This window comes from Bufo bufo, chromosome 1 (assembly GCF_905171765.1).
Source record: "Bufo bufo chromosome 1, aBufBuf1.1, whole genome shotgun sequence".
Taxonomy (NCBI): domain Eukaryota; kingdom Metazoa; phylum Chordata; class Amphibia; order Anura; family Bufonidae; genus Bufo; species Bufo bufo.
Genome location: NC_053389.1, coordinates 567,790,768 through 567,806,380, shown reverse-complemented (window position 1 = coordinate 567,806,380; position 15,613 = coordinate 567,790,768). Strand labels below are relative to the sequence as shown.

The 15,613-nt window shown below is 43.7% G+C and overlaps 1 protein-coding gene across 1 annotated transcript in view; it reads left to right on the top strand.

The window, feature by feature from the left end:
* ELAPOR2 (endosome-lysosome associated apoptosis and autophagy regulator family member 2) overlaps positions 1–15,613 on the top strand; it is a 115,570-nt gene that overhangs the window by 48,760 nt on the left and 51,197 nt on the right. Inside the window, exons 3-6 of the mRNA XM_040413134.1 lie at positions 5,513–5,708; positions 10,585–10,732; positions 12,832–12,918; positions 13,674–13,779. Of these exons, the coding sequence (XP_040269068.1) occupies positions 5,513–5,708; positions 10,585–10,732; positions 12,832–12,918; positions 13,674–13,779 (537 nt within the window). The remainder of the gene's footprint in view (positions 1–5,512; positions 5,709–10,584; positions 10,733–12,831; positions 12,919–13,673; positions 13,780–15,613) is intronic.

The window sequence follows — 15,613 nt, the reverse complement described above, 5'->3', positions numbered from 1 at the left end:
GTATAATGCCTGATAGGCCTCCTGAGTTATATTACCCTTGTATAATTATGTACCCGGATACCCCTTAGTTATATGATCTCGGCGGGGTCATATAACTAAGGGGTATCAGGGTACATTATTATACGTGGGTAATATAACTCAGGAGGCCTATCAGGCATTATACGGTGGTAATATTACCCCTGTATAATGTCCCATGATAGCCCTCCTCAGTTATATCACCAATACCCTTTTATAATGTACCCTGATACCCCTCAGTTATATTACCCCTGTGTAATGTACCCTGATATCCCTTAGTTATATAATACAACTAAGGGGTATCAGGGTACATTATTATACAGGGGTAATATAACTCAGGAGGCCTATCAGGCATTATACGGTTGCAATATAGCTTACATTACCCCTGTATAATGTCCCATGATAGCCCTCCTCAGTTATATTACATTTACCCTTGTATAATGTACCCTGATACCCCTCGGTTATATTACCCCTGTGTAATGTACCCTGATATCCCTTAGTTATATAATATAACTAAGGGATATCAGGGTGCATTATTCAGGGGTAACCTAACTGAGGAGTGCTATCCTATCAGGGACGTAATACAGGGGTAATTTAAGCTATATTACCCCTTTATAATGTCTGATAGCCCTCCTCAGTTATATTACACCCAATGTACCCTGATACCCCTTAATTATATTACCCCGGCGTCAGGGGCGTAGCTGCAGGGGAAGCGGCTGCTTTAGTATTTTTCAGTAGTATGATTAGCTGGTGAAAATTATTAGTGCCCCCCCATTTCTGACTGTGTATCTTCTGTGCCCCCCCTATATATTGTTCCTAGAGTCGCCACTGCCTAGGACCTTAGATTTATACCACTCAGTGTTCAATCAGGTGTGACCAAGAGGGGAGGGACATATGGCCTAATCAAGGAGGACCAGATACAGGGGTGAAATAGTCAATTTAAACAAATACTCAATAAATCCAGCAGGGAAAGAGACATTAATAGTTCCGACAAGACATACCAGGATTTAGAAGGAGAGATGAGAGGGGTGGACAAGATCAGACTGTGGAAAAGCTGGGTGTAGCAGCAAGCTTCAGACAAGACATACCTGGAGATGAGAGAGTTGGGTGATGGTCAGTAGGCAGTGATGACAAAGTGGATTCAATATCCGTAATATTACATTCTGGTATAATTCAGTCTGTGCACTTAAGAGTTGCACTTGAGAGATGTGGCATTTGGAAAGACCAAGGCTTTTATCATCTCTACGTATATGTTTTTTTTCTGAATACAGTTCTTCATAAAAGGTCTTGAATATATCCTGTATTTTTTCCTGATCATTATATAGCAGGCCATCTTTTCCTCTAATTGCGGCGATATTCTCAACCGCCTCCATATTCTTGATTATCTTGGATAAGATTTTACATGGTTTACCTCCTTCCCAGTAATTCCAAGTTTTGACAAATAATTCTTTATTCTGCGCCCTTTCCTTAATGTAATTATCGTAATTATTAACCGCTTTTGTCCACTCATTTTTGATTTCCGGTGTTTTTTTCCTTATCATCTGTGCCTCCTTATTTGTCACTATAGTTCTTAAATCTTCCTCTTTTTTGTTATATCCTTTTTTAAGCTCAATAATCTTTTTGTTTATCAATCCTCTTACATAGGCTGTAGGCGTTTGTATTATCTTTAACATTGCCAAAATGGATCCGTCTTGAACTCCAATCCGTCAAATGGATCCTTCCTCATTGACTTACATTGTGTGTCAGGACGGATCCGTTTGCCTCCGCATCGTCAGGCGGACACCAAAAGGCTGCAAGCAGCGTTTTGCTGTCCGCTTCCAGAGCGGAATGGAGACTGAATGGAGCCAAACTGATGCATTCTGAGCGGATCCTTATCCATTCAGAACGCATTAGGGCAAAACTGATCTGTTTTGGACCGCTTGTGAGATCCCTGAACGGATCTCACAAACGGATAGCCAAAACCTGAGTGTGAAAGTATAAGGTAGCTACCAATAATAGGCGGCATTAGACAGAAAGTTTCAATACCTTTTTTTTTTTTACTAAGAAGCGTTGGTTGACTTTTAAGATTGCCTACTTCAACTTGGTAGTCTCTACAAGCAGAACAGTTATCTTCCCAGGCCCACATCAAAAGCCTCTCACCCAGCCACTCCGTTCCCTGCTCTGCTCTTATGTGCTGCTCACATGAATGTTTCATGTATTCTCCCATTAGATGGGAGTCCTAGAAGTATACCCAGACATTTATGATATATATGTATATACACTCACCTAAAGAATTATTAGGAACACCTGTTCTATTTCTCATTAATGCAATTATCTAGTCAACCAATCACATGGCAGTTGCTTCAATGCATTTAGGGGGTGGTCCTGGTCAAGACAATCTCCTGAACTCCAAACTGAATGTCAGAATGGGAAAGAGAGGTGATATAAGCAATTTTGAGCGTGGCATGGTTGTTGGTGCCAGACGGGCCGGTCTGAGTATTTCACAATCTGCTCAGTTACTGGGATTTTCACGCACAACCATTTCTAGGGTTTGCAAAGAATGATGTGAAAAGGGAAAAACATCCAGTATGCGGCAGTCCTGTGGGCAAAAATGCCTTGTGGATGCTAGAGGTCAGAGGAGAATGGGCCAACTGATTCAAGCTGATAGAAGAGCAACGTTGACTGAAATAACCACTCGTTACAACCGAGGTATGCAGCAAAGCATTTGTGAAGCCACAACACGCACAACCTTGAGGCGGATGGGCTACAACAGCAGAAGACCCCACCGGGTACCACTCATCTCCACTACAAATAGGAAAAAAGAGGCTACAATTTGCACGAGCTCACCAAAATTGGACTGTTGAAGACTGGAAAAATGTTGCCTGGTCTGATGAGTCTCGATTTCTGTTGAGACATTCAAATGGTAGAGTCCGAATTTGGCGTAAACAGAATGAGAACATGTATCCATCTTCTAATGGCTACTTCCAGCAGGATAATGCACCATGTCACAAAGCTCGAATCATTTCAAATTGGTTTCTTGAACATGACAATGAGTTCACTGTACTAAAATGGCCCCCACAGTCACCAGATCTCCACCCAATAGAGCATCTTTGGGATGTGGTGGAACGGGAGCTTCGTGCCCTGGATGTGCATCCCTCAAATCTCCATCAACTGCAAGATGCTATCCTATCAATATGGCCCAACATTTCTAAAGAATGCTATCAGCACCTTGTTGAATCAATGCCACGTAGAATTAAGGCAGTTCTGAAGGCAAAAGGGGGTCCAACACCGTATTAGTATGGTGTTCCTAATAATTCTTTAGGTGAGTGTATATATATGTACGTACAATATGCTATAAATGCAGTGTTTCAGTTGGTAATACCGCTTTAAAGGAGTCGTCCGGGCTTTTAACATTGATGACCTATCCTCAGGATAGGTCATTAATATCACATCGGTGGCGGTCCGACACCTGGCGGCCCCGCTGATCAGCTGTATGAGGGGACAGTGCACGCCGTGTGCACGTGCTGTCTCCCTTCTGTCTTCCTGCTCACCGCTGCTTTGCCATAGACAGCAGCGTTGAGCAGGAAGAGGGAAGGGAGGCATCACGTGCACTTCGCACGCCGTCTCCCCATACAGCTAATCGGCGGGTGTGCCGGGTGTCGGACCCCCACAGATCTAATATTGATGACCTTTTCTGAGGATAGGTCATCAATATTATAAGCCTGGACAACCCCTTTAAGTTTTATTTTTCGGCCCTCGGAATTGGTTCAGTCTGACAATGTGGCCCCCCAACCAGAAAAGATTGTGCACTCCTGACTTATAGGGTGTATATCCCCAATAGTTGGTGCTGAAGAAACAGTCTTCGTTCTTCTTGGATACAACCTGTAGGCACAAAACTTATATGCCCCAGGACTTTTCAACAAACACATTGTTTAAGCAGGTGGAGCTGCTGTATTAGCCACTGCTAAAAACATACCGCACCTTATAACTTTTATAAGCCACGTATTCACACCTGACCTGAGCTGGACTTCTCCTTCCTTTAAAAGCACCTTATAACTTTTATGTATGGCATCCTATGCATGCCGTATGCAATTATGTACTTTACAATGACATATGCCAGATTCAGCGCATAGTTCAGGAAGGCAAACTTTTAGCGCGATTTACTTCACAGCATTAAACTGAATGACCCAGAAATTATGTGGGTCATTTACGATCAGAAATATGCTTATATTAGGCGTATTTCTGGCGCAGATTTCTGCGCAAAGGTTATTTGCTCCAAAATCTCCGACTTTTTCACGCTCATGCCAGATCTAAAAAAGCCGGCAGGCCCATCCTCATTCATCAGTTTCTATTGCAGTTTTAGGTGTAGAAAATGGTCTAAATGTAATACAGCTTGGAAGCTGGATACGCCAAAGTTATATATAGGCCAGTGCCTCTTCATAACTTTGGCGAATCCAGCCAGCGCAGGGGCTTATTAAGACCGACGTCTAAAATGCTGGTCTTAATAATTGACCCCCTATGTTCCTAAAAATAAAGGGGTTCATACATTTTATATGGTTTTCTGCTTTTTTGGCCAAGAGCTCCTGATGCCCCCTTTCATATATACTCATTTACTTTCATATAATAAGTTAAGGTGCCTTAAAGGGGGTGACTGAGACAATTAAAAACCTCATACATGCCGCTGAGAGGTGTAAATGAAAAAAAAAAACCCCGCTGGTATACTTACCTCTTTCCCTGGCGCCGTTCTCTGCACCACCAGCTTGGTCCTCTTGCCGCTGCTTGTTTACAGACTGCAGCAATTTATCATTGAGGACAGTGATTGACTGCAGCGGTCATGTGCAAATATCTGGATGTCACCGCTGCAGCAGCAGGAGGATTGGACCGGTGGTGCAGAGAACGGCACAGGAGAAAGTAGAACATCATTTTTTATTTTATACCATTTGGGGGCATGTCCAAAAGGTTTAATTATCGCAGGCACAGTGTTTTTATTATTATTTCTGCTGTTCCTATACTATAAGTAGTCTTGTACAGTAGTTTCACATGGATTCTAAAAGAACGAGCTGAATCATCTGGTACAAGGGTTGATAAATCCCCAGGGGATATGTAAAATACACAGTGAGTTGAACCTGATCTTTGGCCAGCTTACAGTAGCCTGTCCAGCAAGAATGACCAGAAATTCTGGTCTGTAGGAATGTCATTCATACGCATTGCCTACAAACCAATTAAGATAGTGGACTTTGCTTAGTCAGCTCTGCTCTTAGATAATATGGTCACAACTTGCTGTACAGGGTGTCATATCACATTGGGATATCTATTCCTAAATAATTGTCAATCTGATTGGCCAGTTTCATCAAATGGATCGGTGTTTCATGACAAGCTCAGAAAATAGTTATGGTTATTCTGGTTTTCCAGTGTTTGGTCAGGTGGACTGTAACCATTTTGCATTGCATGTTTCATTTATTTGTCTACCAAGTATGGAGTTCCTTTAAGTGTATTCACAGTCGTTAATGTTTTTCAGCTTTCTCCTGTGATTCTGGCCAGTTCTTGGACATTAAAACCCAGTCATGCACACAGTGTGCTGCAGGAACATACTCACTGGGAACCGGGATCAAATTTGACGAATGGGATGAGATGCCATCAGGATTTTCCAATGTGGCAACGTTTATGGAGACCACTGCTGACTTTTCTGGAAACAAACCTGATAGCTGTGATAAGTATGTGCCTTCATTAAACGTAAAAAATATTATTAGCATAAAAAAATAAAAATCTTGTTGAAGAAACAAAAAAAGAAAAGTAGGGATGTTGCTTGAGACATGCACTTTCCAAACAAAGTGTCACCTCAGTGGGGTCCTTGAGTTTACTGATATGTTGGAATTTTCTGAATATTGTATCTATATCCCTGCGCCAAGAGGTATGTGTTACTTGGTTATGGGGCTAATGGGTGAAGCGTGAAAAACGAACACTAGTACAGGCCGATGAGATCTCTCCATATGCCCTGAGATAAGACATATGGGAGTGGCAGAATTACTGACATTTCAGGTAAAAAGTGAAATCTTGCTTTGTGGAAGCATTTGGTAGATAACGAATACTGTATATTTGCTAAATGCAGCTTCCATTCCAATGACATTATTATTTACTTATTCTTGTATATAGGGTGAAGCCTACAAACATACTGTTGTCATGGCAGTTGTCGTGCGTGACCTGTTACTTGAAGAGTAACCCATTAACTTCATATTAGACCTCATTCACACATGTATGGAGTAGTTCCTAATATTGGGCAAAATTAAGTCTATAGTTAGCACAGGCATGATTAGAGATGAGCAAATTGATTCTAAAGAAATCAAATTCATCTCAAATTTTCCAAAAATTTGGACTCCAGCTGATTTCCAGTTTCGATTTGTGAAGCAAGGTTTTGTCCCCCTGGTTTTTTTTATTTTTATTTATTTTGCTAAATTTCTTAATAAAATATGAAAAAAGCAATAAACTATGTACATGAATCATTAGTTAATTATCACCAAAATATTGACAGCTGTTAAGAAATTTGGTGAAATAAATTAAAACAAATAATTCAGAGCGACCTGATCTTCACTTGATCCAATTTGTGGACCATGTTTTAATTTGAAAATAAAATCTGGGTGCAGTGTGTTACAGGCTGTTTGTTACCACTGGCTACCATCCTTTTACCCATAGTCATATATGTTGCTGTCACTTCGACATTACTAATGCTGTCTTGGCATTAAAGAGCATCTGTTAAACCAAGCATACTGCCTGGTAGAGTTGATCATGCCGATAAAAACAATACTTTTGTTACACCTGTAGGTAGAACCATTGCTGAGATATTTGCATTTTTAGTAATATGTAAATTAGCTGGTTCTAGCACCAAAGGGCCAACTAAACATTGCTCTTTGAAAACCCCTCTGAGCTGGGCATCCCCCCCTCCCCCTTGATTGACAGGGCGAGACAGCTCATCCGGCCCTGTATTCTGGTGCCTGCATGACTAAAACAAACAAAAAAACTGGGCGCATCATGTGTTCTCCTCTTCATACTACCCTCTCTTCCTGGTTCAAAGGCTCCACTACCACCAATAAAAGGGCCCGCTGGTGGCAATGGAGCTTCTGGACCAGAAAGAAAGGGCAGTATGAGGAGGAGAACTTACAATACTCGTGATCCTCCCAGCAGATGCCCTCTTTTACTCTCACCAAGGAAGAGCACAGCTTCTGGGAGGATTGTGAGGATCATATGTTTTCCTCCTCAGACAGCCCTCTCTCCCTGGTCAGGAGTCTCTGCTGTCACCAATGAGCGCTGGGACCATTATAGGTTCCAGAGCACTTTAGCAATATCATGCATTGGAATGCATGGTTTTGCTAACACCCTGGCACCAGTGACTTATTCAGCATTATTACAGGGTCCACAATGCTGGACCACCAGCAGGGCTGGCTCCAGGTTCATTTGGGCCCTTGGGCAATAAAGTCTCAGTGGGCCCCCTTGTGGCATTTTGCACGGTGCTTACAGCAATGAAACTTCATGTATTATAGATTAAATACCTAACAAAGAGCATGCTAGAGAGCGGATATATGTGAATCAGTCCTTATGTGCCAACTTTTATTTTCTACCCAGTGTTTCAGTCCCTCAGGTCTACTCACAGGTATATGCCCCCTCACAGTAGATATGCCAAGATATGCCCCCTTCATAGTAGATATGCCAAGATATGTGCCCACTTCACAGTAGATATGCCAAGATAAGTGCCCCCTCACATTAGATATGCCAAGATATGTGCCCCCTCACAGTAGATATGCCAAGATATGTGCCCCCTCACAGTAGATATGCCAAGATACGTGCCCCCTCACAGTACAGATGCCAAGATATGTGCCCCCTTCACAGTAGATACCACAAAATATGTGCCCCCTGTGGGGACTCACTCTGGTAGACATGATTAGCGGACGCAGTATAGAGGCAACAACAAGTTCTTTGGATCAAACAGTTCAGTGTTTTATTCACACTTTAGGCAAGTGACAAAACAAGCAGTCATATTCAAACAAAAAGTCACCTTGCGATATTAGTGGTAATTCACAGCACCAACCTGTTTTTATGCCAAACAGGTAGCAAGCCTTCATCCAGACACAAGGCTCCCAGATCCCAACACAGAGAGCTGACTTCTGAGCCCAGCTACCTATTTAAGGACAGCCAGGTGCTGCCAAAACCCAGACCGGCATTTAAAATCCGGTCTGGTATTTGACCTCACCTGGCTGTAAATCAGCCCAGCAGCACATGCTGGGAGGAAAATACCTGTTTTCCCAGACCAAACCTATCACTGTGTCACACACCTCACAGTTGATATGCCAAGATGTGTGCCCCCTTCACAGTAGATATGCCAAGATATGTGCCCTCTCATGGTGGATATGCCAAGATATGTGCTTAGTGCCCCCTTCACAGTGGTTATGCTCAGATGTGCCCCTTTCATAGGAAGTGAAAAAAACAAACAATAACTACTCCTCCTCTAAATTACCTGGCTCCTTTTTATGATCTGCGCTCCCCATCAGCAGCAGCAGGATACTGTGACACATTGAGCTGCTGTGTAGGAGGAGCAGAGGCTGATTCCCAGCCAGCCCCGCTCCTCCTCCTACACAGATCAGCAGGACGATGGGTGGAGCGCTGGCAGCTCAATGGCGGAGCGGGGAGCAAATAGTTCCCTGCTTCAGTGGCGTGCCTGCAGTGTTTGGCACCCGGGGCGGGTCCTTTCTCTAGCACCCCCCGCCCCATACGTTAAAAAAATTGTACACCCTCACAGTAGTATTGCCCTCATTGTACAACCATCACAGTAGTTTTGTACAGAAGTGTGCCCCCTCACAGTAGTTATGCCCACATTGTGCCCTCTCACAGTAGTTATGCCCTCTCTGTGCCCCTTTCACAGTAATAATCCCCATTGTGCCCCCTTCACAGTAATAATCCCCATTGTGCCCCCTTCACAGTAATAATCCCCATTGTGCCCCCTTCACAGTAATAATCCCCATTGTGCCCCCTTCATAGTAATAATCCCCATTGTGGCCCCTTCATAGTAATAATCCCCATTGTGCCTACTTCACAGTAATATTGCCCACTGTGCCCCCTTCACAGTAATAATGCCCACTGTGCCCCCTTCATTGTAGTAATGTCCTCTGGCTCTGTGCCCCCTACATAGTAGAAATGCCCATTTTGCCACCTTCACATTAGTAATGCCCTCTGTGCCCCCTGCAAAGTAGTAATGCCCTCTGTGCCCCCTCCATAGTAGAAATGCCCTCTGTGCCCCCTCCATGGTAATAAAGACTTCTGTGCCCCCTCCATATTAATAAAGTCCTCTGTGCCTCCTCCATAGTAATAAAGCCCTCTATGCCCCCTCTATAGTAATAAAGCCCTCTGTGCCCCCTCCATAGTAATAAAGCCCTCTGTGCCCCCTCCATAGTAATAAAGCCCTCTGTGCCCCCTCCATAGTAATAAAGTTCTCTGTGCCCCCTCCATAGTAATAAATCCCTCTGTGCCCCCTCCATAGTAATAAAGTCCTCTGTGCCCCATCCATAGTAATAAAGTCCTCTGTGACCCCTCTGTATTAAAAAACAAAACAAAAAAACAGTAACTGCACACCTTGTCCTGTTCCTGAAGCTCACAGTCCTCTCTTCCCTGCAGGCACAGATCGCTCTGCAGCACTGTGTGGGCGGAGCCTATGCAGATTACCGGACCGCCCACACATGCCTTCAGTGTGATCCGTGCCTGCAGGCTGAATGGTGGAGCGGGGAGAAGTCTTCCTGTTTCACCATTCAGAGCGCGGCTGGCCTGAAGGAGGGGAGGAGCGCGGGGAGCTGAGCAGTGAGTGACAGGACCTCAGCTCCCAGCACTCCAGCAATCAGCGCTTCCATCTGTATTGATGGAAGCGCTCATTGCTTCTGGCCTCTGGCAGCTGTGCTGTGGGCCCCCGCAGGAGCTGTGGGCCCCGGCACTTGCCCGGGTATGCCGGGTGCTGACGCCGGCCTTGACCATCAGTGACTATTTGTTCCAGTATATTTATCACCATTTGTCACCAAGATTAGCAGATTTTTTTTTGTAGTCATATAAGCATGAAAATACAGGGCTAACCCTGTCAATCAAGGGGGGAGGGGGGTGCCCAGCTCAGAGGGGTGTCACAAGAGCATTGCTCCAAAGGCTCAGTCCAGCCCCTTGGTGCTTGAACCAGCTGATTTACATATTGATAAAAACCCAAATATCTCGACAAGATATCTACAGATATACCAAAGGTGTCATTTTAATCAGCACAAGCAGCCCTGCAAGGCAGTATGCCTGTTTTACTAGGGTTGATCATGTTAACAAATGCTCTTCAAAGAGCTTGAAAGGGGTTGCATACAATCCTAGGAGACCTCAGAGTCTCATACACCACTTTTCAGGGCACTTCTCAGCACTTCTGACTCTGGTCGAATTTATTTGTATCCAAATCAAATCTGATTTGTTAGAATCGGACCAAAATGAATTCCAATAAATTTGTTTATCTCTAGGCATGATGTTTTATGAGAAGGGCGGTGAAATGATACTAATACTTATTATGCTTACATTTTGTCTAATCAGCTCTTCATGGGTTCCTCGAGGAAACTACGTTGAATCAAATCGGGATGACTGCACTGTGTCTCTTATCTACGCTGTGCATCTGAAGAAATCTGGTTCTGTGTCCTTTGAGTACCAATACTTCGACAACAACATCTTTTTTGAATTCTTTGTAAGATTGATTTTAAGTTTAATTGATATATATTTAAAAACTATATTATAGAGGAACAAAGCTACTAAGTGTAAACCATTTGAAGGGAACCAGTCATGTTAAACATGGTGTTTGATCTGCAGGCCACATGTTGAAGAGCAGGAGGAGCTGAGCAGGTTTGTTTAAAGTTTTGTCTGATAAGATTCAGTATAACTTTAAATGCCTGTTCTTTCTATACTTAGGAGTCCAGTGGGCGGTCCTTCTCAGTGATTGCACAGTCATACAAGGAAGGCTGTCAATCACTTAGTAGGACTGGTGTGAGGGATTAGCTCTATCTCTGGGGGTTTCGGTTACAGATATCTCGCTGAAAACCGTGTTGCAGTCCAAACAGTGCATTTATTTTGGCACACCAGCAATACCAGAACAACAAAACAATAAACAAGCACATGCCCGGCTGGGCTCTAACTAAACCTACGATACAATCCCTGACTCACCTATACAGTGCTGTTCAGATACAGTGTCAGATCCGGCTTCCTCAGCCAAGCTTATACATGCCCCCAGGCTGTAACACGGTCAGTCCTGGCTATTTCCCAGCCTCATGGTTTCTCAGCCAAGCCCGGCTGAAACCACACATCCAGAGCCTCACCTGGCCTCTGGTTGTAACCAAACCCCCAACTGACCGTCTGGGATGGGCTTTTACTTCCCAGTAATAATTGTGGCACCTGGTGCTGCCTCAGACCTGCTGATTGACGGGGAAGAGATGGAAAAACCTGCCATACACCTCACCGAATAGCCATGAGGCCTGTCACTGCCTCACACTGGCCACTGGATTTCTAAGCACAAAAAGAGCATGGTTTAAATGAATGAAATTCACGCTATACTGAATCCCACAAAGCTATATATATATATATACATTCGTTCAGCTCCTTCTGCTCTGTCACATGCTATCCACAGATAGGACTGCATTTTCATGCTGGCAATTTCTCTTCCAAGGCAGATGCCTGAAAGCTCCTTCAGGGCTGATGCTCGTGGCAGAGCCATGTGGATGGCAGAAGTACAGAAGCACATGGAATGCCTGCAGCTCTTTAGTATGGATCTGTAGGAATGCTGTATGCCACCATATGGGGTCTTCTAAGATTCCTCTTCTTCTCTAAGAGAAAACATGCCATGACTTTTTGTAAATTTTTGAATTCATGAAGAATCTCACAGAAAGTCTACGTAATACGTATTTGAAGTCCTTGCAAAACATTCACACGTCAGTGTTTTGGTCAGTGATTTCCATCAGTGATTTTGAGCCAAAACCAGGTGCGGCTCTAAACACAGACTTGGTGCAGATCTTTCTCTTATACCTCATGTCTGTGGAGGCTCCAAATCCTGGTTTTGGCTCACAATCACTGATGGAAATCACTGACTAAAACACGGATGTGTAAATGAGGCTTAGGGCTCATGCACATACGGTCCGTGAGCGGGCCATATGTCCTGGAGTGGCATGGGAGCGCACAGCATCATAGGTTACTATGATGCTGCGCGCATCGGGCCGCCCGCGGGAATATTGTCCCGCACTCATATGATATTATGAGTGCGGGACAACAGCCTCGAGGGCGGCCCGATGCGCGCAGCATCATAGTAACCTATGATGTTGTGCGCTCCCGTGCGCACGATGTATGCCACTCCGGGACATATGGCCCGCTCACGGACCGTATGTGCATGAGCCCTAAGCTTATACCTTCAGGGTAAGTTCACACTTCACAGTCATAGATTTGCCCAAAATCACTGCAAAACCAAAATCATTTTGCAGCGACTTTGCACCCTCAGACTGCAGCTTCAATTGTGCTCATAAATTTAGCCTCAGAGACTAATCTGCTTGATGTCACCTGATGTGGCTGCACATGTGATGGTCTAGTACAATGTGATACCTGAGGATTAACCCTTTGGTATACTTTCATGATCTTTCCAGATTGCCAAGTTGAGAGAGTAGCCAACTAACTGATTGGATTTATCTAGATGTTTCTTCAGTGTGACAATGCCCCTTTAGATAATGCTATGGGGTTTTATTTGTTATAGATAGCCCATAGCCTATGGTGCTTTGTATTATTTAATGGATGTTGTTACTTCGGCAGATTCAAAATGACCAATGTCAAGAAACAAGTTCCTCATCAGATAAGTGGGTGAAACTCTCTGAGAACAGCGAATGGATGCAACATTCGGTATGGGTTCTTAATTATTATCCCAGTGTGCTTTAACAAGGATGCAGTCCTCAACCATACAGAAATCAATGTATTTCACTTTGTCTGTCAACATTTCAAGGCCAAAATTATTTGAAAGACAACCAAAACAACATATCAGTTTATGACAAATGAAAACGAAACTGTTCTTAAAGGGATTGTCCAGATGATACTAGTTATTTACAAAAATCTCAGAATTGTGTGGAAACGTATAAAAAAAAACATACTGATCTCTCTCAAGTCCACCGCTAGTGCTTCTTGACATGCAGGAAGTTCCCGCTCAGCCAATCACTACCTCCAGCCTCAGCCATTGATTGGTACCCCTTTTTGTATAGGATCATATACATGGCATACAGCACCAATAGGACATCACATCTACTTTCCACTTTTACATTGGCATTTTCTGTCCTTTTCTCATACTATGCAGGGTATAAATTATTCATTAGTGTTGTTTTAATGGTAAAATGTGTCCTGCTTCAAATAGCAAATATAGGAAATGAGTAAATTAAAGGGGTTGTCCAGCAGTAGAAACACATGGCTGTTTTATTCCAAAAACCAGCCCACAACTGCCCATGGGTTGTGCCTGGTATTGTAGCTCAGCTCCATTAAAGTGAATGGGACTGAGCTGAATTACCACACACAACCTGTGGACAGGTGTGGTGCTGTTTTTCTTAGAAAGCAGCCATCTTTTTCTAGTCCTGGATGACTCCTTCAACATTCTTATTTTATAATGGCAGGTGTCTTTAAAATCTGGAACCAACATTTTGTATTGGAGAACTACTGGCATTCTTCTGGGATCAAAAGTGGTGAAGCCTGTCATGATAAAGAACATTACTATTGAAGGTAAACTACGCTCCAGACATTTGTAAGCATACCTGATGGACTACGGCAGTTTTAAAGGGACACTGACAGGCCCTATAAACATATTTAGTTATTCCTATGCAGTCATAGATCTATTAAAGTGTATTCCAATGATATAAGAGTACCCCCTGTCCGCATGGTAAACCATGTAAAAACAACTTTATATTGATCTGTCAATCACATTTCTTTATGCCCAAGGGGCGTTTTTTCTCCTACCTTCGTGCCCAGCCGCGCCCTAGCTTCCTAGCCCCGCCCTGCTCATTATTATTCACTGCGCTGGGCGGCTCTTACATTCCCCGATCCTGTCAGTTGCCGCGCATGCCCGATAGATACTTATGGGCATCGGCCTCAATCGGACCATCTGCGCATGCGCCGGCACCCTCCCAAGCCTGTAATTGAATCCAGCGCCCGAGAGAAGAGCGCTGGATTCAATTACAGGCTTGGGAGGGTGCCGGCGCATGCGCAGATGGTCCGATTGAGACCAATGCCCATAAGTATCTTTCGGGCATGCGTGGCAACTGACAGGAACGGGGAATGTAAGAGCGCAGTGAATAATAATGAGCTGGGCGGCACTAGGAAGCGACAGTTGAGGCACGGCTGGGCACGAAGGTAGGAGAAAAAACGCCCCTTGTGCATAAAGAAATGTGATTAACAGATCAATATAAAGTTGTTTTTACATGGTTTACCATGCGGACAGGGGGTACTCTTATATCATTGGAATACACTTTAATAGATCTATGACTGCATAGGAATAACTAAATATGTTTATAGGGCCTGTCAGTGTCCCTTTAAGGTCTCACTTGCAAAAGGAGGAATTATTTCTAAAATCCAAATACATAACTTGATGGGATTATATTTTGTGATTTTAACTTGCTGTCCTGAAATGAAATGAACAAACTTGTCGCCTGTACAAAATAAGTAGGTATAGTATATCTGTACAGCAATAGTCCAGTTAAATATTGTGTTAGTTCTTTGAAAGAGGACCTTTCACCGCTCCTGACATGCTTGTTTTAATAGCTTCATGCATTCCCCATGTAATAACAATTCTGGAGCCTCTATTCTTATGGCTCTATGTTGTACCATTCCTTTATTATTTCTACTAGAAGTTATGAATGAATTGCTATAAGCCTTCAGTAAGGGTACAGAGGGGTGGTAACCAGTTGGGTGTGTGTCCCTGCACAGACTCACTCTATCCAATCAGTGCTGCCATTGTCAGTCTGTGCAGGGACACCCCCCCAACTGGTTACCTCCCCTCTGTACCCTTACTGAAGGCTTATAGCAATTCATTCATAACTTCTAGTAGAAATAATAAAGGAATAGTACAACATAGAGCCATAAGAATAGATGCTCCAGAATTGTTATTACACGGGGAATGCATGAAGCTATTAAAACAGACATGTCAGGAGTGGTGAAAGGTCCTCTTTAAGGGGTGTTCTGGTAATAATTACTTTTTATGTAAAGCCAGCAGCCTACCTCCTGAAAAAGAAAATTCATACTTACCTGCTCTCCACTGCTCTGGTCCTCCGCACCTCCTGCGCTTTAGCAGGGATGTGCTGCTTGTGGCCATGTCTCTGCAGAAGCCAGTAATTGGCTGCAGTGGAGCAAGCGACCATGCCCTTGCATCACCAGATGTAAACTCTCTGGGGACCGGAACATGGATACAGCGGAGGACCGGAGCAGTGGGAAGCAGGTAAGTATGAATTTTCTATTTCAGGATGCAGGCTGCGAGCATTAGATTAGAAGTAATTATTACTGGAAAACCCCTTTAACTGAATTTCTTGTTTTCTGCCAGTCTATAGTTATCAATGGCTCTTTG